The sequence below is a fragment of the Manacus candei genome, unplaced genomic scaffold (genome assembly GCF_025592945.1).
Source record: "Manacus candei isolate 608988 ecotype Guabito, Panama unplaced genomic scaffold, ASM2559294v1 h1tg000017l, whole genome shotgun sequence".
Taxonomy (NCBI): domain Eukaryota; kingdom Metazoa; phylum Chordata; class Aves; order Passeriformes; family Pipridae; genus Manacus; species Manacus candei.
Window position 1 is genome coordinate 26400709 of NW_026138065.1, and position 22662 is coordinate 26423370.

General features: G+C 44.9%; 1 protein-coding gene across 1 annotated transcript in view; it reads right to left on the bottom strand.

Annotated features, from left to right (window-relative positions):
- Positions 1–6859: 6859 nt before the first annotated feature.
- EHD3 (EH domain containing 3) overlaps positions 6860–22662 on the bottom strand; it is a 30716-nt gene continuing 14913 nt past the window's right edge. The window contains exons 4-6 of the mRNA XM_051783412.1: positions 11589–12001; positions 10402–10566; positions 6860–8899 (exon numbers count right to left, since the gene is read on the bottom strand). Coding sequence (XP_051639372.1) covers positions 8372–8899; positions 10402–10566; positions 11589–12001 — 1106 coding nt within the window. The 3' untranslated portion in view covers positions 6860–8371. The remainder of the gene's footprint in view (positions 8900–10401; positions 10567–11588; positions 12002–22662) is intronic.

The following is a 22662-nucleotide window of genomic DNA, read 5'->3' on the forward strand; positions in this document are numbered from 1 at the left end:
GCCAGGTATTTTGCACACTCATCTTTGGGGAGCTGATAATAGCAGCCTGCCTTTCTGGAAACAGCCTCTTGACTGCTCACTCTTGCTGGAGTCAGCAGTTTCTTTTGGGGCCAGGAGGTGCTCGCCACCCTTGTCTCTCCAGCCAAGGACTTTGGGGCAGGAGATGAGGTTTCACCTGATGCTTTGAGGTGCCTCAAGAATAAATGCTGTAAGCTCATTGACATGTTTGCTGGCAGAATTGCAAGCCTCCAACCAGGGTGGTAGGGTTCTTGAAAGACATTTTCTTAGCTAGAGAGGGAAAAATGGGCTGTAAACAGGTCTGACCACCACTGGAGATGGTGGGAAGTCAGGTGGGAAAATAGTCTGAGCATCCTTTTCTCCCAGTGGGTCTCCCAGTGGCTAAGTGAGCCTGCCAGCCCTGTATTGTCCCAGTTTTGGCAGCCTTTCAATGTAAATCACAGTTCTGACATTCACGTCTGCAGTGCGAAGCTGGATAAGTAAATTCCCTTCTGGGAAAAGGGAAAGGGCTGCAGCCGGCGCGTGCCTCTTGGGCTGTAATGATGGCCCACAGCTCTCCGCAGGACTGCGCCAGCTTTTGTTCCCAACTGTCCTCCTGAAAGGAAGTGGTGAAAGGCCGCCAGTCCGCCTTTATTTCTGTGAAATGGAGTGAAATGAGCGAGGTGACCCATCGGAAGCAGATCATTAGAAATATTTGTGACCTTAAGTGATCTCTACAGGGCTGGGATAGAAGCAGGCGGAAAGGACAACGTGTCCTTGTTTGTCATGTTAGCAGTTTATCATCTGCTGCTCTGCAGGGCTTATTTCTCTCCCTTGTGAAGGAGACATCCATGCTTCCTGCTCTGTGGAGTGTAGCTGCTACAAGATGGCTGGACAGGTGCTCCCCCACAGAGGTGCGACCTGGTTTCAACAAGCTCTACTTGCACCAGCCTGCCCTGGCTGCATGGACATGGCACCTTGGCCAACTTCCAGCAGCTTTCCCATGTTCCCCAGTCCCACCTCTCAACCACTGGGACCCCCTTTGTGCCTTTGCCAGCTTCTATCGATGGCTGTGCTGGGAAGCCACCTCTGCTGTGTTATTGGGATCTTACATGGACTGTTTTTTTCCGGAGGGCTACAGGACAAGGGATGTTGCTCTTGCCCATCTCAGAAGGTATTTGGAATGTTAACATAAGCACTTTTCTTCCTCCCTCTCACAGGTTGGATGAAGAGCTGTACTTCCCCAAAGGCCTAGTGGGAGAGGAAGGACAAAGAGTGGCCTTGAGAAGAGGAATTTCTATGAACAACCACAAAGAAAACCCAAGACTGCTCCTTCCAGGTTCTCATGAGAGATGTGAAACTCTGACCTTGGGTCTGTACTGAAATGCTGCCAAGCCTGAGATGATGTTGTGCTTCTGGGGTTTGACCAAGCTGTGTAGAGGACAGAGGGAGAGGGAAAAAGCTGTTCAAACCTAAACTTTGCCACTTCATAGTCAGCATGTGATCTATTCTCTGTGCTCTTCTGCTGAAGCACTGTGCCTGAAGCTTGGCAGAGTCCTCCCTTCAGCATCACCTCTATAGATATGGGGATCATAGTTTTCAAGGCTGGGAAAGTATGGCAGGCAAAGTGTTGGAGCAATTCAATCAGCAGAACTTAAAGAAAAAGCACTGCTGCCAAACCTCACTGCCTCCTCATTAGTCACCATTCCTGTGAAGTATTTACAGGGAGAAAGAAATGAAGCCACCAAAAATCCCTACACCATAGAAGTTGCATAGTTGCACAGACAGCTTTGAAACTGTGAGTGATCTATGGACTATGGTTTGCTGCGAGCCTGGATGTTTATGAAGCATTCAACCACTTGTGTTACATAGCATTACTATACTTGATGGCTACAGCTGGTAAGGCAAAGTACATGTATAGCTCTGTCGAGAGCTAATGCTGGTTACACCACATACTGCCTGCCTCAGGCTGAAACAGGTTTGAACTAAAGCTTAAAAACTAGGTCCCAATGTATCATCAGTACTTGACCCATACAGATTTTTTGATTAAGGCTCCTTGTGAGACCTGGGGTTGACATTTACTGCTTGCATAACTCCAGTTCTGTAAAGATTTCTGTCTGCCCTTGTGCATGCGAGACACCTCTGGGCAGTAAAACTTCTTGCTTAATTGTTCTTGCAGTCACTGGATTATCTACTTCCCTTAAGCAGTCTGTAAAGCTCCAGACTAGCATTAAATGGCAACCACTAGATTACCTCCTTTCATCCTTTCCCCTTCCAAGGCTGCTCAATTTCAGAAGGAAGAGTCAGGCCCTGCAGAGTTCAGAAGATAGAAGGGCTTTATGTGTGCTTTGCTATTGTATGGTGGTGACTGCTGGTGGGACCTGAAAATCTTGTCACCAGTTCTTTTTATAGTTTAGTTTGCAGGCTGTAATTTCTTGGCAGAGAAGATGGTCATTGGTCTGTTTTTATCCCTCTGGCATGATGAGTCATCAAAAATGATGATATTAATTAGAGAACTAATCTCCCTTGGTGGCAAATGGTGCAAGTTCCCTAGTTTGCCAAGGGTTTGTTCCATGCTAGACTGGATTGATGGGTGCTAGTTAGTTGTTATGGATGGCTAAGCTGCTTATGATATTTCTGTGCATGCAGAGAAATTAACTGGGCATACGAAGTAACTCTTTACTGAGGGATTGGGTCCTTACATCCTAATTGGGGAGCAATTCTGCTTCTGAAAATTTAACATACCCTGTTAGCTGCCAGCGTGGACTCCAGCTATGCAGTTGCAGTACCACTGGAGATGCCTGTGCTGTGGGACATGCAAGCTTTCAAGGTGGTTGGATGCAGGTAATTCCCACCAGACTGTTTTGTAAATGGCTTAAATATGGTAGGCAAACAGGCAGCAAACTCTTCATTTTGATACCTTTCCACTGTCTTTAGGAAAAAAGCTGCTGAAACACTGCCTGGAAAACTAATGGTTGAAAGAGGTCAGAGAAGAGGCCAGAGTGCTTTCCCTGTGCTTCCTACTGGCCTCTGTGCTGCCATCACCTTATAAGGAGCTTCTCTGATCCTCATCTTGCTAATAAAAGTGTAGGGTGGTAGACTGAGTGGTGGGTAAAAGCTATTTAGAGAGAGTTTTTACTTGGCATTTGCTTGCAGTGATCTTGCGTGGTGTAAGGAGAGGAATTCCACTCATATGCCCTCGGTTTGCGCAATGGCACAGGCAAGGCGGACAATATAATCCAAGGCCTATAAATATCTTCCATGTTCACGTCTTCAGAAGACATTAATGGAGCCCTTGCTGACGGCTGTTTACATGACACGTAACTAGCTGGAGAAGAGCCCATCTCAAACCTAGCAACTTGTACAGTGTTTGACAGCAAAGGGATCAGTGGAACGGGCACGCCGTGGAGAACGTGTGCTGTACTCACAGGGATTTCTCTCCCTTCAGGCAAGGAGGAATTGTTTATAAGTCCTGCTTTAAATACTGGCTTCGTTACTCTATCTGCAGTGCCTGAAGGAGTTGGAAAGCTACACAGTGACTGAGTTGCCTGCACTAGTCTTGAACTTCATAGCACCTCAAGTTTCAAACTAAGTCTTGTGTTCCCCCCCTCTGGGATAGACTGGCAAGAGGAGGGAAAGGCTCACAAGCACAAGGAAGGAAAGGGAAAGACCAAAAAATAAGAGATGCTATGTTATGAAAACTCCACAAAAATAACTTGGATGCTATAGCCAAGCTGCTCCTCTGGAATAATTCAGTGCTGTTCTCCATGAGTGTTCCCACCCATCTGCCAAGCTTTGAAGTACTTAAGGACTTTTGAGCCTAGGAAGAGCTTAAATAGTCTACAATGTCCCTTGATTTTAACAAAGCCTAAATGTGGAGCCATAGCTTGTCCCTATAATAAGAGAAACATGAAATAAACAATAGCAGAGGTGGAAGCTATGAATGACACAAGAGGTGTAGCATGTTCTGAGGTGAATTCTGGAGAAGCTTGTCCACATTTCCAGCAGGGCTTGTAGGAACACTGTCACTCTATGTATGGTTAAATGGCCTGTAACTCTTGTTCCCCAAACAAAGGTTGCCTTCATATGGACAAAGCATTAAGGCATAATAAGGAGAGCAAGTTAAAAGAACAGTTTCCAGGTCACATCTGAATTTCATTGTTGTATGAAGTTTGTGTTGGAATTTAAGATGATGGAAAAACTGATTCTAACCTTTTCTGTTTGATTAAAAATCCCTCTGAACTCCAGCATACTGGCTAAATTCCAGCTCCCAGAATTAATTGCCTTTTGCTAAGCTACACACCTCCTGTGAAATCTTATTCAGGGAACTTAGTGTAATTACTATCCTTCCCTTCAAATAAATGGTTGTATAGTACTGTTGATCCAATCTGCCTGTCATGCTCCACAGTAGAGAGAATTTAATTTTCAAAAAACCTCATATATTAGCTCATATAGCATGGAGGTACAGATTTTTATTCTCTAGATCCTTCCCAGAAAGAGAGAAGACACAATGAAGTTCCTACTTGGAGGGGAAAAAAAGAAAAAAAATGGCCTTTTTGTTCTTCTGGCCTTGAGGAAGTTCTTCTGTGTGAGGATGGGTAGGGAGGGACATGAAAGGATCAGAGAAGTGAGTGATAGTGGTATGTTCACATGACAAAATCCCCCACTCACAGACATGAGCAAATGAATAGATTCCTCTGTATAACCTCCTGGGGAAACCTTGTTCAGTAATTGAGAACTGCTCTTGGAAAAAGGAAGCGCTGTTGGACACAGATAACGACCTTTGGGAGCGTGGCTCTGTGAACTGGCGAGAACATACACCGGCTGTAGGGCTGCGTGCAGTGCCCCAGGTTCTGGTGGGCTTGGAAAAGCAAGTCCTTGCCACAGATGTGAGAAACAATACAGGTGACTGGGATTGCCCATAGAGTCATAACTGTGACGGGAAGAGGGGAAAAAAAGGGGTGTGTGCATGGGCAGCTGCTTTCTGGGAAGGGGATGGAGAAATATAGACACCTTCTCACAGCCATAGTGGAGAGACAGGATTCCACGTATTTTTGTATAGAGAACCTTAGGGCGCTTGAGGTTTGGCGTGGATTTTTCCATGCTTGTTTTTGTGTGGGTTTTGTTTGTTTTTTTGTTTGTTTTGATTTTCTAAAGACCTTAGCAAAAGTAAAATGTGCTGGATGAATTTACCTGACTAAAGAGGACTATTCATAAACTGCCTCGCTGGAATCACAGCCTCCCCAGCTGCTGTCCTGTTCTCTCTGTAACAGGGTTACTTCGCCTCCTGCCTTGTTGCTAAACCCCAGTGCAATCGTGTTAAGTAACTGCGTGTTTGTCAGTAAAACGCTTGTGTTGTTTTTTCCCCTCCAACACGAGTGGGGAAGCTGCACTGACAGTGCCAAGTGGTTTCCGAGGGAGTGTTGAAAGCAAACTCCCACGCCGCAGTGTCGCGTTGGTGCTTTGTGCACTTGACCTGTGCTGGCAGAGCTCTTCGTGCTGCTGGACTGCCGGCACTTCTGAGCGAATCCTGCTGAAACATCCTGGAGAGGCTGGTGCAGGGATGAAGAGCAGGAGCCTCTGCATGATGTGCAGAGCAGAGGCAGGAGCTGTGGCATGTGCTGGCACACCTTCGCCAGTGTGTGGGGGTAAGTGCTGCTACCAGCAACACAGAAAATCTGTTTCCTGTGTAACAGTGAGCCCTTTTTTGAAATTAGGGTAAAGCACAACAGCAGTCAACGCACTGAAAACTAATCTACACATGCTTTAACAACAGGCTAGTGGTTTGGGTTCTGAACTCATATGCACAACCAGGCACAAAAGGCTTTGTGCCCTGAAAGCTGTTTGATTCCTCTTACAATGTTTGGCCTACATGAGCACCTTCCTATCCTGGAAGAAAGACTAATAGACCTCACCCCCTCTCATGCCCTTTGAGAGTAACGGTTAATTTTCTGCTTTTTAAGAAGCTGTTAAATTTCAACATGACATGATTGGCACAAGCAGTGTGCTGTGGCCATCAGAAAGTCATGCCCACATAGAGATAAGGCTGATTCAGGGTCCTCTGTTCAGCCTCAACGTTGTGCCTCTACTGGAGTCGGATGCAAATTCCACACAAAGACCTGGACAGCATTCGCCGATGTGTGCACTGTAATCACAGTTAGACTGGAGGTTACTGGGTAGTCGAACTGGAGTGACATCGACATTGCTGACTTTTCCTTCAATTTCCATTTACTGCTTTTGCTCTCCACCCTATGATTTCCTCTCACCCCTCTCTCATCCTGTACAGCTGCTAAATGGAAACTCTGCCAACCACTACAGCTCACGCCCTCTTTCCAGTCCTTCCCCAGTACTATCCTAACTGCTCTCACTGTCTTCATGCCTCTCACTATCCCACTCTGGGGATAGCTATCACTGTAATGAACGTGTACAGAAAGGGTAATGAAGACAGAAGTAAAATTAGAGTCAGCAAGATTTAAGACTAAGGTTTTTTGTGTCCTTTCCAGATCTTGATAAATCTGTAGCATTCTCATCTGTAAGTGGCAGGAAGCAACTCTTTCAATATATACCTTTTCTACTGAAATTTGGCTGTTATCTCTTCCCTACATTGAACAAGGTGAATTGTGGACAAATTCCACTTGCTTTGGCAAGTACGGAGGTTGTGATGTGATTGCCAAAAGGGAAGGAAGATGTTGCAGTTGTCAACCAGGCATTCAGCAGTGCACACCCGTGTCCAGCTGGGCTGATCTATACATGCACATTTGGGAATGTGTTAAGGACAATTTCCTCATTCTGTTGCACATGAAAATAAGCTTTTTTCTTTTCAGCTGCATTTCCTTTTGCTATGTAAAGAAATAGACACATCTGGCCTTTCTTTTTTAATAATGTTTTAGGACCAGGGTACAAAAAAGGTTAATGCATTAATTTTTAAGACAAGTGATAAATGTACTGCAATAAGCACATCCTACATACACAGAATATATTTCTCTATATAATATGAACACAAGAGATATAAAATAAGTTATACTTATCTTGGTATTTCATCACAGTAGGAGCTCAGCTTATATAAAGTGACAATAGGAATTGTAACAACACACTGCTCCAAAGCAACAACAAAAACCAGAAGAGTGTGCGCGCGTGTGTGTGTTTAGGAAATGAAATAGGAAATTGAGGAATTTCTGCTAAAATTGGGTCTTGAAAACAAAAATTTCATAGAGCATGAAAGAAGTAGGGAAGTTCTCTTGGCTCAAGGTAGAGGTTCTGGAGGGGATCAAGTGTTACTGTGTGGTGAGGAGAATGTGTGAAGGCTGACATCTTGGCTAGGTTTGTGGAGGTACAGGCAGCAGAGCAAGCTCTGCCCACTGCCCCTCTGTGTTCTCTGCTCTTGTGATGGCCCATCTACCTGACAGTGCGGGGCTTGTATCTTTACAGCAGGAATGGGGCCTGGTAGCTTTCAGTGTGCACAATGAGAGTAAACACATCACTTCACAGGGATAACAGACACCACCATTGTTCAAAGAGGTAACACTATCCACTGGCTGTGAAACGTTCAGTGAGCCTGGGAGCAGTGTTCCTCCCTTCCAAGCCACCTGATGTCCACCCCTAGTGCCCCATCCCTCTGTTTCCCTTGGAGGTTGGTTCTCTTGGCCATGCCTGCAGAACAAATCTCCCCTGGGGATGGAATGGGAGGTAGTGACGATCGGGAACTCTGAGTGCCTGTCCCACAGTGAACAATGAGGAACTCCAGCTACCCAGTTCAGAGCTCTTTCAGATTTTATTTATATATTTTTCTTTAAGGACAGGGGAATGTTGGAAAATTTGCATCTAACAGTGAATCAAGGTTCTTAAAATTCTTAACTCTGGGGTTTAGTATCTAGTATTTTAGTGTGGGCTTACATTAATTAGGAAGTGCTCTTTAGTTTGGCCAATAGCTCGAAGACCTTGTGGTTTCTCTTCAAGATTTCAGTCTCCTGAAGTTTGTGCAACCCATTAAAAGGCAGCAGGTGCAGCCAAAGCTCAGGAGTGATACTGGCAGTTAGCGGATTTCTATTAGTGCCTATTCCACTCATAAAATGCAGCCCACTTCAGGTTTTCTTCTACTCCTGCTTCAGAGAGTCTCCTACTTGCAATGTCCTTTCTTTACCTTCATATTTACAGACTACACATTAGAAAGCAGGGACAGTACACTGGAAGAGTTAATTGCATATTATCATGAAGGATTGAACTTTTTTGTTCTGCTTTAGATTTTGTTCTTCATACAGCAAAGTAGGTATAAATCCAAACGTGATCTCACATCTAAAGGTATAATTTAAGTAAACATGTTTTTCTAGATCTTTTTTTTCCCCCTTCCCTTTCCCTCTCCCCTGTAACATTGCTTTCACTCTGTTATTTTCCTTTTGGATGGAGGGAGGAGATGGGAAGGAAGCTCATTTGGCAGCTCATGACCCTCCAACTTGACTTTAATGAGATGATTCGCCAAGGCAAACTCCTCATCATCCAGCATGCCATCTTTGTCGATGTCAGCCAGTTTCCATATCTTGCCCAGCACCGTGTTGGGCAGCTTAGACCTTACCATCTCCTTCTTTGCATTGGCACCAGTTATTTTACCATCGACAGGCGAGAGCGTGTAGAAGATCTCGTCATACATGGGCTTGTCCCTGGCCACCACCCACTCGGCATCGTCGATGCCTTCACCGGCGCCTTCGCCGTAGCCGTGGCCGAAGGGACCGTGCAAGGTGCCCTCAAAGGCTCCTCCCTTCACCATCTGGGTTGGCCGCTGTGACTCTTCCTGGCGTACGAGCACCATGAGCTGGGCGATGTCGTTGGCCAGCATGTCTTCCACGGTCTCCAGCAGCTTGCTCTTCAGAGGCTGGAACTTGCTAAAATCCTGCGCTTGCAACTGATCCTTAAAATAGGACAACATAGCAAGAGATGAGCGACATGGCTGTGCACTGTGGAGTAATGGTGTAGAGTGGGATGCCTGTCTGCTGCTTGGCTCAAAAAAAGTGCTATTGCAGAGGAGTGGGGAGCTTGGCATTCCCTCTCTGACACCCCCGTTCCTCAGCATGCGATGGGGTCTCGCCTTCCTCTTGCTTACATCCTCTTTTAAGTCCTACTGAAAATGACCTTCTCTGCTTACAAAGGGGGGGCTGATGTGATATAGAGAGGGGAAGCAGTTTGCTCAAAAGCCCAAATGATGGACATATGCAAATAAGACTCCTCCTTTCCAAGCCACACAGAAACAGCCTCCTTGAAGACCAAATTGTTCAAGGCAAACTGGTTGTGCAGCTCTTGCTACATCCTCCAGCCAGTGTTCTGCACTCCTTCCCCCTTCTGCACTCTGGGAAGGAGATGCCACTCTGGAAAAAGACTATTATACTCATCATCATACAGTGCATCTTTCAGATGTCACAAAGACAGTAGCATGTCTGTAAGAGATGAGCACATCTTTACATGGCTCAGATTCTGTAATTTTCACAGTTAAGCAAATGTGCTTTGACTAGGGCCTTCAGAGAACTCTCTTCTAACTGCAAAATGACCTACAGCTTTATCCTTCACCCTCTACTCATTTAATGCACATTATTCGCTCCTAATGGATTGGTACAGTATTAAACGCTTAAGCACACATTTTAACAAGCAGTGAATGATATCTCCTGTTGGATACACTCCACAGATCTCATTCCCAACAATTTATGAAAAATATACTTTAAAAAAGACAAAAAAGGCAAATGTTGTGTTTTCCATAGGTAACTAGTAGCAACCTCGACAGCTGGCAACTCAGAACAGGTTTCTGCTTGGACTGAAGCCACACAGCAATGCAGCACTGTCCAGCATTGTTTGAATATACAATAACAAGGCTCTAATCCAAGGTCCTTTAAAGTTTCTGACTTGCATGAACACTGGGTCAGGTCTCAGGTCTGCAGAACAGAAAGCCTGCCTCTCTGCTTAAAATAGAAAAGGGGCTTTAAGTTTTCACACCTTCATTTCTCTCTTTCTAGAAACAAAGCGTGAAGTAGAAGACAAAAAAAAGTATAGTTCTTGGGGAGAGGGGTATATGTAGGCTTTTCAGGGTACAGCTTTCCTTTTAATATAAATTAACAGTATTCTTAGGCCTGAAAATTCTTCAAATTGACCTGGAATTAAAGAAAAATAGAAGAAACCATTTGCTGTAAAGTGCTATACAGGCAAAAATTTGAGAAATGGAGGCAGCTGCAGCTTCACATGAGCTCTGTGTGTGAGAAGTGCTCATGCCCAAATACAGCCTGCACATATTTCAAACCCATTTCAACATTACAGCAGGCCTTTCCTTACAGGTGGCAACAATCAATGTCTGTGTGGCGCTGTTGTATTCCTGTGGTTACTCTAATGCTTTTTCCATGGATGTTTGGCCAAGATGCCCCTGCTTACCTGCATCTTTTTCAGATTAGGGAAGTCTCCTGGTGAGATCTGATGCTCCCGTTCAATTCGGGCATAAATATCTCCCAAGTTGTTAACAAGCTCTTTCTTTTTATTGTCTTTCCCAAACATTGAGGGCATTTCCTTCTTCAGGGAACTGATGATGTAGGCATGGACCTGAAGGGAGTTAAATTATATGGAATGAAGACAAGTGTAAAATAGCATATCAGAAAAATTCTTCTCAGCAGAGTATCTGTGCCCAGGACTCAACTCCATCTTGTCCCACCCTGAAGAGCAAGCTCACCTCCTCAGCTTGCCTGTGCCTATGGATTGTTGCCCCAGTGCTAAGTGCTGCTCAGCTGTGCACTCTGGCTGTGCTGAGACAAGGTGCAAACACTGTGAGTCCTGAGCATACAGACAGTAACATTCAAATGCACTTCCTGGAAGAAGTGGTGCTGCTTTAATTTTTCGTCTTCCACTGGGCAGGGCCTTCCAGGGAATAGTTCCTTTCCAGTCCAAACCAAACATACAGGTTTTGGAGCTCTCTAGACTTTGTTTAATGTTTTAGTATGAATACCAGTCCTCAACTTATAAAACATTGTTGGGTTTTTTTTTGAATGGTGAATCAATCATTTCCTCTTAGAAATGAAGAACAGAAAGCTTTATAGGGATCTTTTGATATCTTTTCTCAATTGGTATAGGGCTCTTCCCTGTATTTTTAGGGGCTTCATTCCGCTCATTTCAAATTTTCAGACATACTGCAAGATTATTTATCATTTGTGTGAGTCTCTACCTCCTGCATCCATCTAAGCCAGGTATCTCTCTCAGATAAGAAAGTTTAAAGCAAAAGACCCAGAGCTTAACAATTTCCTCGATGTATGATTCTGATATATTGAATTGGTTCTAATTCTCAAGTTGTTACCACAGAGCAACTCTTTCTAGATCCCTTCCAGTGCCACCTGCTTAGATCTGTGGTCACCTTCCTGGCTCTGGCCTGCCATGATTGATGCACCAAGCAATGGAGGTGCTTTCTTCCTTGAAGTGCACAGGGCTAATATGCTGGACCCAAGTTAAATGGGATGGAAAAAGAGTAGGATCCACCAGCTCTGCCGGCTGAACTGGCCAAAACCACTTCCCCATAGCCTGCGTGCTGCAGACAGCCAAAATTGAGTGCTTTGGGGTTCCATGCCAACACTCACCTTGGCCAGCCGTGCTCGCTTGATGAGATCATTCAGCTTCCTCAGGGCTGCATTGCGGGGCAGGCTCTGGATGTCCCTAAACAGGTCCTGCTCCTCTGCCTCAAACAACTTGCGGTTGTCAGGGATGAGCAATGGATGGGACCAGAAGGAGCCAATGTAGACCCTGATGACCTCAGGAGTGTTGACGATCTTTCCCAGGGACCACATGAGGGCACCGTACACCCGCATCAGCTGCTGAGTCTCTATCTGGTCGGCCTTGTTGAGAACGACTCTCATCTTGTCCTCATGGTTCTTCAGGGCCTTGATGACCTCAGAGAATTCATCAGAGATGTCCAGCTTGTGCGCATCAAAAAGGAGAATGATGCGGTCCACCCGCTCTGCAAACCACTCCAGTACAGCGGCGAAGTCGTAACCTGCAAGGGGTGGAGGAAGAGAAGAGATGCAACATGCACAGGACTACAGAAGCCTACTTGCTGTACCTGAATTATACCTGTGCCTAACAGAGGGTAAGCTTGCAGAGGAAGTTTACCCAGTAGACCAGCTTGATAACAGGAACATGAAACATCGTTTCTTGTCCCAAAGAAGGTGGAGATGAGGCCCTGTCCTTCACACTGAAATGCTCATGAGGTGCACAGCTAAGGGTAGCTCTCATCTTTTAAGAGATCACCTGAAGAAGTCTTGAACTTGTGCTCCAGATCCTTCCTTCAAATGCATATCATGAGGCAACTGCTACATTCAAAGGGCTATTGCAGAAGTCTTGTATGTGGCAACAAGAGAGGTCTACTTTGTGTGTGACTGGCCACCAGCACAGCCTACGAGCTGTAGAAAACTGGATAATTGCAATACTTGCACCCAGACTGGTTTGAGATGCATATCTCTACCACTTAATAATTCTCAGCTCTTGTCTAGTAGTGTGAGACTAACTTTGTTGCATCCAATTCAAAAGCTGGGATGCAAATAACCTGCCTTACCGGAATAATCATCCTGTCGTACCTGCTGCATGTGCACAAACCCAAATGATTTGTGTTCACTTAGCTAAGTGCTTGATGCTTAGCAGAACACGAGAGGTGGACTAAAGATAGGAACAGTGGGTTCAAATTTCACATGCCTCAAGACTAAGGATAATGGATGTACAATGTCCATTCTCTAGGCAATAGAGGGCATGATAAATAGAGTGTGTGGAGATGTGTCCTTAAAACAGTAGTAATGACAGCAACAAAATGACCTTCTTTCCTAGCTCTGTGGTGTTTTTTTCACCTTCTTTAAAGCCTCGGTGAGAGACTGGCTCATTCTCTCCCTCTGCTCTGTCAGGCTCTCCTATGCTGTGCAACATTTGGGGTTATTTCTGTTGCCAGAGTGCTGCACTCTGGCAGGGAAAATCAGGACAGAGCAAATGCTATTTGCATTCGAATCCTTTAAAATACTATTTTAATCTTGGCTTTCATGAGTAAATGTATGATAATTAGTTCAGTGCTTTTTCCTCCCCCTATCCTTTCTTTTTATTTTTCTTTCTGTCCCCTCCAAAACCTAGAGGGCAACCAGCGCATCTCAGTCATTAGATTGGAACTATAGAAGGGAGGAGAGCTGAGCTCTGATCTTGCTTTTTGCCACTGGCCTTTTGTCCCTTCTGACTAAGCAAACTGGAGTGCAATCCTGGCTGCCAAGTCAAGAGTAAAGCCTGTGTGAACTTTCTCTTCAGCTGATATTAACTTTTTGCCACTGAGAACAAATGCAAAGGTTATTTCTGGCAGTGTTCTGCTTTGGTCAATTACCGTTTGCTCCTTACAAGAACAGGGGGTAGTGGGGTGTGGGTGTGTGCTCCTGGATGTGGACAGTTTGCCCTGCTGTTTTCCAGAGGATCTACAGAAATCATAGATGGAAGAGATAGATGTTTGTCTCACCCATGTCCTCTGCTCATTTAGGACAGCACTGCCTTCTCTACCAGCAGGAAGCAATGCTGGGCCCTGGCTCTTTGCTCAGTTATGTTTGATGCTGAGAGCTTCAGAGAATTCAGAATTAGTATTACCTTTGACAAAGACCTGCTGAGCATTCAATATATCATATTGATAGCTCTGTATCTTGCCCAGTCCATGTGTCTGACCTCAATAACAGTCACGAGTCAGACTCTTAAGACTGAAATAAACTTGGTCCCGTTCGCTTTCAGATATTAACAGCCTTTTTTAACACTTGGGTTAACCTCAGCTTTTTAACCTTAGGTGTTCTTGCTGTAGGGAGCTCACCCCCACCTCACCATTTGCATATCTGCTGCAAAGCTAAGCATGCTGACTCCTTCCCAACCTGTGCTAGGAGGGACTGGCAGCAGGATGAAGATGCCTCATTTCACTTGGATGGGGTTCAGACTGCAAGCTGTCCCTCTGCAAGCAGACCAATGAATTTGCAAACAGGGACCTCTCACGCCCCCTCAAACTTTGCAAAACACACTTAGTGCTCAGGTCTGCTGGGGCTGTACTGGAAGTCATCTGGCATGGCAAGACAGTTTATTCCTCATACGCAGAGCAACACAGCTTGCTTTTTCATCATGGAAGCAATGAGTCAGTGACTTTGTTTGGAGATGTTTCTGCATTTAATCTTGTCAAATCTCATTGACTGGGATGTTTTCTTGTCAACCTGGCACACGTTTGAATTGTACTTTGGCTACTTTCTTGGGAGAATCAAGAGGGGAAACAGAATCGTGCTCTCTAGGATACCTTGTAATGTTAGTGATGTCCTGTCAGATCACGTAAATGTTTTCCCTCTGACAGTAGAGGAACAGTCTCTATTAGGCTCACTTAGGGGCTGGGATCAGGCAGGGAAACTGCAACTGACATTCAGCCCACCTTTTAGTGATTCGGTAAAAGTGGGAACTCGTTTAAAAGAAGAGGGTGCTGTAGAAAGAGTGGTACAGTAGTTTTGGTATTAACTGAGGACTTGGGAGATTGATTTTAGCCCTTTGATCTGCCTGGGTCTCAAGGTTTTTCCAAAAGTATCTTTAGGTATTTAGCTCTGATGATTTTTATCTTGTATCAAGCCTGGATCACTTAGAACACAGTAACACTTAGAAGGTATCTATTCTGTGAGCCTCCCTTTCCTATTAAAAAAAAAATGTTTCTCTACCCAGCAAGAAAAGGAAATTAATATCTGCTCAGACCTTTTGTGTATTCCCAGCTGCTACAGTAACATAAAGTGAGTCTTGAATGTCCCTATGGACTTCATTAAACATCTAGATTGATTAGCAGACTTTCTTTCTGAGCTTCTTTCCTTGTTCAGAGATATTCTCCTGACAGCTGTCCTGCATATCTCCATTAACGAGAGAACAAAGCCCTGGGGAGTAACACTTGGTGATGTTTCAGAGCAGTCAACAGCATGGACTCATCTACATCCCATGCTGGGACCAAAGCCCAGCCCACACACTCCCCTTGTATGTCCCACTTGCCTTGGCACTCAGGGAACGTGTGTGAGACTGCTTTCCTGTTGGTGCCCAGCAGAGTAAGAAACACATGTTTGTGTGCACTTCTAATAATCACAGCTGCATTCTCCTGTATGGAGGTACTTGGCAGGAAAACCAAGGTGTAAGTGTATGTATTTTGTTCTTAAGCAACAGAACACTTTAGAGGAAAAGACAGGAAAATTATCATGAGTGTTGTATTGTTCCTTAACATGTAGCACGACGCGTGGAAAGGGCAGGTGGGACAAGACCTTTGTTTACAAGTACCTACTTGGAGTCACTGACTGGTAGTGTCTTCTCACACAGACGAGTGCTTAGAGAATTGCTACATACATGATACAACAGTAGGGTTGATTATTTAGTTTTGCTTTCAGTGTATAAAAAGAGTAGATTGTTACTAAAGCATTTGGGTAGCAGAGTGACAATGTAAAACTCTAAGGGCAAGCTGGAGGTGCTCAACACCTGAAAACACAGGAGGCTCATTCTGTAACTAAATCTAAGCATTATATCCTTGCTTTAATTTACTCCCTCTGCCCCTTTTGATTTCACAGATGCACAGAGCCTGACTCTTCCTTCTGCCAGTTTATTAGTGTGTTTATCAGTTTATGAGCTGATCTTCATCTACAGTCAAATTAGGAGTTTTCATAGTGTCCTTTGCTCATTCCACTGCAAATTTATTATGTCTCTTTATGCCTCTCTCAGTGTTGTAGGGCGTTGCTAAGGCCTCTCACAAAAGCAGCCAGTTACTATCTCTGACTTGGCAGCATTTCAGTGATGGGTGAAGCTGTCCACACACACAGTACAGTTTTATTGTGAAGTTACAGGGCATTTGGGAAGCCATCTGCTTGCCAAAGCTGCATAAATGCAAAACTATTATTACGGGGATGTGTCAGATAGAACTGTTAAGGGAAGAATTTTCTGTTCAGTAATTCCTGTCTGTTTGTTGTACTCGCATTCCTGTGGAAAAATACTTAAACATTCCCTAACATCACTGACGCAGCTTCTTTCACAACCTCCAAACAAGGTGAACATTAATAGAAAATTAATCCCAACCATACAGTACTAGGAGGACAAGATAACAGTTTTATTCCCATCAGACTTTTTTTTCATGGGACAGGTTTCCTTCTGACAGCACGAAAAGGACTCAACAGATTCAACACAAAGCTGACAAGTCAGCAGGACTGTCAGTGAGTTCAGCCTACAGAAAAAATGATCTTGCAGACACCCTGCCACCCAGACTCCATAAGGTAGGCTGGCTTACTGATTACTCGTTTGTGCACCACTGGAATACCTGACAGCATGCATTTCACCAAGATCTGATAGGATTATGCAATTACACTTCTGTCAAGTCAGACCATGGCATGATACAGTCTTTATGCTGACTGTGGGAAGATGGATGATACCTGATCCAGCATAAAATCTGCCTGGCTGTAACATTTTAAATACAACTTAAACCACCACCGAGTGGGCATGCATTGGTTCAGCATTTCTCACCGTGTAGCTACACTGCTTATTGGTTTAGGTTTGTTTTGTTTGTTTGTGCTGGTTTTTTGTCTGGTAGCATGCACACTACTGCTTTTCCTGTTTTGTGGAACCATGGCCACAGACTCTGTGGTAGTGGAGTTCAGGTGGGATCACATGGGAACAGCAAGATCAAGAAATGCTGAAAAACACAAAGCTGCTGCTTTGCACCAGATATCTCACAGCTTGCTGTCACTCCTGGTGTTGCTTTTAGCAATTCACCTCTTTCCTGCTAAATTTGAGTCACTGGGAGCTTCCTTCTCATCTTTCTAAAGCTGATATTATCCAGAGACTGAAGATTTACCAGACTGTGCCACTCTATAGGGCAGAGTTTTGTAGCTGTGTCCCTATCTGTCAACTGACAGACTGGCTCTGTGCATCTGAGGACAACATCAGAAGATGGGATAGTTGACACAGTAAACACTGACTATCCTCGAGAGGGAACAGCTCTTCAGAGATGAAATGAATGCTGATTCCAGGGAACTAATGCCTTGATTTGAATTTTTATAATTGAATAAGAGGGTTTTGAGGCTTAGTCTAACTGCTCACAGTGATGTCCTGCCTGAAAGCTGTTCAAAGTCCAGGGAAGAGGACTTATGTCATGGCAAAACACGCAGGCAGCCCACAGTGGCGGGGGAGAATGTGCCAGGAGGGGCAGGTGTTACCCAAATGTGACAGATGGCTGTAAGCAAAGGAGAAGGAAGGTCACACGATGGTCAGAAGAAGAAAAGGAGGGGAGTGGGGGAGGGGAAAGTGACATATCCTTTGAGGACACACAAAGTGAGTGGGAAGCTGAGTGGATGGCTCTTGTGAGACCCAAAGAGTGATGGTGTCATGGAGAGAGAAGGGTGCTGGGACTGAGTGGAACAACAATGATATGAGCAAATTTCTCTGACGGTGAGAAGCTGGTAGTGCCAGCAAGGAGAGGACAGAAGGGATGATGAAAAGCAAAGGATGGGTACTGGATACACCTCGCTGCAGCTCATCCCAAAACATCTTTGTAAAAAGCTGCCATACTCCTCTCTGGAGGTGGCCGCCTTCCAAGGGAATATAAAGAGATTCCTGTAATGCATATCTGTGGGTGTGTTGTGAAGTAGACAGCAGTCCTTTGGGATGAAAAGATTTCTGTGAACTATTACATGTCATAATTTCAGAGCAGGCCTCAGCTTGCTGATCACCTCTGCCTTTACTTATACTCAAAGAAATAATCTGTCCCAGAGCTGCTGATTCAGAGCACTGGGAGCTACATCATCCAGCCAGTGCTCTGCATTTCTTCCTCCTCTGTACCAAGAACGAGTGGAAACATTAAATACGTTTTGGAGACTTTAGGGTTTCCAAAGCAAAGGCAAAAGGACTCAAAGCACGGCAGATCTGTCTATGCTCTCAGCCAGGAACAATGCTAACATTTACATTAACCAGTACCTGGAGTGGCAGACTGTGTGGCCTTTTGCTTTCATGTTGTTTACTGCAACAGCTTCAGGGTTGGGAAGAGACTGGGAGCCTGACAAGCCTCTTGCTTTATGTCAGTGGAAACTGAAGGAATCCTCAGTAAGCATATTCAAATCAGGTGAGGTTAAACTGATGAGAGTATTGTTCAGAGCTAAGTTTCCTTATAACAGCCTGTTCAGTTTCTATGTACACACAGCAGAAGTTGTCCCCTCCACAAGTTTACAGCTTTGCCATTTGTGACAGATGGATTGAGCGTCTCCTGGTATTTGAGCCAACGCTGAAGACAATTCCTAGCCAGATTCTGAGACCTCAGAAGGCATTTGAATATAGGCCACATATTCCAGAGAGGTCAGTGCACAGCAGCATTAATGTGTAGCTGGGATTCCAAGGAATTTTTTTTTACTATAGCTTTCAAACACAAACTGAATTCTCCCAGTACACACATTTTAATTTTAGGTGAAATCACGTTTGAAAACAAGGCCTGAAATGGCCACCAGTAACTGACAGCCATCAGTGACCAGGAAACACATTCTTTCTCCATTGTTACTTGGGAAGCTGAAAGAATTCATGACGGGCATAAATAATGCAAATTGATGAGATGCTGATGGGCATGACTATCTTTCCTTGATGAAATAGATACTTGGGATATTTCTGGAGTGCACAGTGGACAACGCATAGACAAGCTGAACAGCTGTTCTAAAAATCAGACTTGTTTAGTAACACAAATTAAGTACTTGCTGTATGTTAGTAAGAATTTAAAACACCCCAACAAAACAGCACAGTCCTTTCTATCTTTGCAGCCATTTAATCTGCTGTTTTGTGTTACTTTTTTTTCTTCCAGTTCTGGAACTGCACCTCCAACTGAAATCATGGAGACGGACCCTCTCCCCAAACAAAATAATGGTTTTCCCAAAACCCCAAAATAATCTTGACTTTTTCTTTTTTTTAATCTTGCTTTCAGATCAGAAGAGTTAGGCTCATGGCTTCATGGATTTCTACAAATAAAAATTATGAGAAGTGTAGATTTTCTGCTCATTTTTATGCTGCTCTTAAGAGGAAGTGCAGAACTGTGTGACTATAGGAGCTGAGCCTTCCAGTGGAACATTATGTGTTAGTGAGACTGTGATAAAATCAGGCAAGTTGGCAGAGCAGCTACTGCACTGCAGTAATAGAGGTGAACTGGGAAGTCAAAACTAACCAGTGCACTTTTACCCTCCCAGGCAGAATGAAATACAAAATATAAGCAAACATCACTGGTGGGGAGCAGTATAGCAAATATTTGAAATACTTCCCTTTTAGAGGCTATCAGGGTGGATGCCTTAGTTGTGTATCACCCTGTTGCTAGCACATATGACAAAACTCTTTGGAAAAAATATTTTCTCGTTGCCAATGTACCCTAAACAGCATTGCATGAAGTGGGAGAACATCAATTCCCCTGGTGTTTGCCTTTCCCTTCCAATCATGGCTATTTGAGACATAGCCAGTCTGAGAGCTCTGCCCTGCCCAAGACTTGCTATTAGCATTTTTCTTTTTGCTGTCAGGCTGGTGAGTCACTAAGCATCTCTGGTGCTGAAGCTGCTGGTCATTTGGGAATTCTTCTTTCCCGGGAGACACAGCGAGGTTAGTGTGAACGGGCTTTTTCCCTTGGCTATGGGATGCCTAGGCTGCACTGCAGCCAGCAGAATGGGTAGAAGGCTGGAAAAACACTGGAATAGTGCATACTGGAAAGAAAACAGATGGGGAATGACACTGCCAGTCCTTACCTCCTGGCTAGGACCTTGTGCTCACTGTTAATGCAGGAAAAGGAGGAGGTGACACATAGAGGGTGAAGATGAAATAAGTGTTCAGGATATATTCAGGAAGTACTACCCCAAAACAGGGATCAAATACAACTTGTCCAGGGCATCACTGAAGTTGGCAGACTTGGATCTGCCCAGCTCAGGGCACATGTAGGTTGAGACGGATGGTCAGCAGTGTGTTAAGGCTCAGCCCCCCGGGGATGGCACTGCCACTGAAGTACATGAGTTCCTGTTGCCAGGTGGCTCAATTAGCATGGCAGACTGCACAAGGTGATGAATTATGAGGAAGTCCCTAACTCCTGCCCTGGCTCTGCTGTACTGCATGACCTGATCTGTGGTCCTCCCCTCTGTCCTCATTTATTTCAGCACAGTCATCCCCTTGTCATCTTCTCTCCCAGTAGGAAGGCCTGGGCTCCTTATGTGACACCAGAACAGTGGTTTGCAAATGGATAGCATCCATATTATTATCAAATTGTCAAAGCAGACAGGACTGTGCTGCTTTGGTACAAACACCTCCCCTACGGGCATTGCTGCAGCCTACTGCTGCCTCATGCTCCCTAGAAACAATAAAAAAAAGGAGAAGGACACAGAGCAAGAGACAAGGCAATGACTGGCTCTTTACAGGCTGCCACAGATCCATGACCCAGTATGTAAAAAAGACCAGAAGAGAAACAGCTGACTTCCAGGTAAGGATAATACAGAAGCAGTGAAGGGCAAGACGCTCTGGGCCAAGACATCCTGGAAACACATCCCATCAGGCCTGTAAATGAAACCAGTATACCCCAGGGAGTGTAACTACCACACCTGTGACACCATGGGTGCCCACCACAAAGCAGTGCATGAGTCACGGGAGCTCAGTAGGAGAAATCAGTGCAGGCAGCTCCTTGGCTACACTTTTTACCAGAGCCTGAGAGCAACAGCTGTGTCAATGCTGGTGATCTCACTGCATGCCAAAGGGATGTGGACTTGAGCTATGACAGACTGTATCACCCTCGATCACTTGATAGGCCTAAACCTGAAGGTCTGCTACTGGGCATTGTCTGCTCTGTGGGGGAATGGGGATTCTTATGGTCATGTAGTTCTGGAAAAGAGCCAGTGCTTGGGCAGTGCTGTTTCTTGGGATTATACAACATTCCTCAGAGGAAAGCTTGCTACCCTGCTGCTGGCTGTCCGAGGCTAAGAGCTGCCAGCACTAACACCAGGTGCTGGTGCACATGCTGTCTGTCCAGCAGGGAAGGGACTGTGTTATCTGTCATGTTACTCTTTTAACACAAATGAGGCAGTGAATTTAATTCAGAGTTCAGTTCAGATAAATGCAAAGCTTCAGAACCTGGACGTGGCCCCTGAATCAATCCTTTAAACTCAGCTTCCATGCCCCTGCTCCTTGAAACATGGATCCAATAACAGGAACAGCTACTGCTTTGAAATTCAGGAGCATAAGGTGGCCTTCAAGGACTGCTAAGATTTGATAGCATGGTATTCTGCTAAACTGGCACCGTATAGATTAGCTAATGCTCCTGACGTCTAAAGGGAAAGGAGACGACTTGTGATGTTCCCACTGAGAGGAATTTCCTATTTTTAGAAATGTTGCTGGTTCTCATGGGATGGGCAGGCTGGGAAAGCCTGCCACATCTTTTGAATCTTTACTTTTCCCCTCAAATGTGTGACAGAAAGCTACTTCACTACCTACTCCCTTTCCTGATTTTGCTTCACAGGTACCCCAGTCTGAGGGTGTTAAAACCTACTAGCAATGCAGGTAAGAGGAGCTCTCCTGTTTCCAGCTGCTAAGAAATTTCAAAGTCTCTTGGGAAATCTCTGTAAGACTCCCTCAGGTCTTGCTTCATTCCTAAGTGAAATCTGAGCAGGCTGGGAAGGTATAGAAGAGCAGATGCACTTTGTTGTGTGAGCATTTTTTAGCACTGTCTTGTTTTCTGCCTAAAAACCACATTATTGCTCTAGTTGCCTCCAAAATCAACTTGCTACCGAGGGCAGCTGGCTTGTAAGCTTGGTGGCAAAGGTGCCAGCCTTACCACTTCTTTCTATTCCTCTTCCATAGGAGCTGGGAGATGAGTACTCCCTTTCAAACATCAGCTTCCTTGAGATAAGCTCAAGGCAATGCCTGGCAGCAGCCCTTCCTAAACACAAGCACCTCAACACTCTTTTGACTCTTTCTGCTCCCTGCAGACAGAAATCACTGGAGCTGTCCCAGCTTCAACAGAGCTTTGTTGATCTAAACCACATGAGGACCTTGCCCTGTAGCTATTGAAAGGTCATCTGACCTGGCCCACATGACCAGTTTCAGTCTGTCCTGGATGCAAATGGTGACAAAGTGAGACCCCCACCTACACTGTACTTTTAACTGGTGTGATTAAGTCAGTTGACAAGTTGTGACAGCCCCTTTGTCTCGCTGGAGATGTGGCAGAGAAAATTCCTGGGATGGCAGAATGACCAGGAGATGGCTGTGCTCCATCTGGAGTTCTTGCCTCCTGGCAAAAGGGTTGAATGACCACACACTGTAGTCACAGGGCCAACATGCAATGTGCCAATTTTTTGCCCCTAGTGCACTTAACTGCACTAGTTGCAGAAAAGTTGCCCAGGAAGAACTTGTTTCACAGGTCTGCAGCTCTACAAACAGGTATATTGTGCAAAAGTTTACAGAACTGGGACTCCCCTTTAGCCTCCTCAGCTGTTCTCAGATGTTTGGAGAGGTATTATTGGCTTGTGTCAAAGTGCACCAGTGACTTTCCTAACAGTGTACACCTGTGCATCAGCATGTTCTGACACTGCTGGCATTTATCAGAGTAGCTGCAGGAAGCGTAGAATTGTTTAGGTTGGAAAAGACCTTTAAGGTCATTGAGGC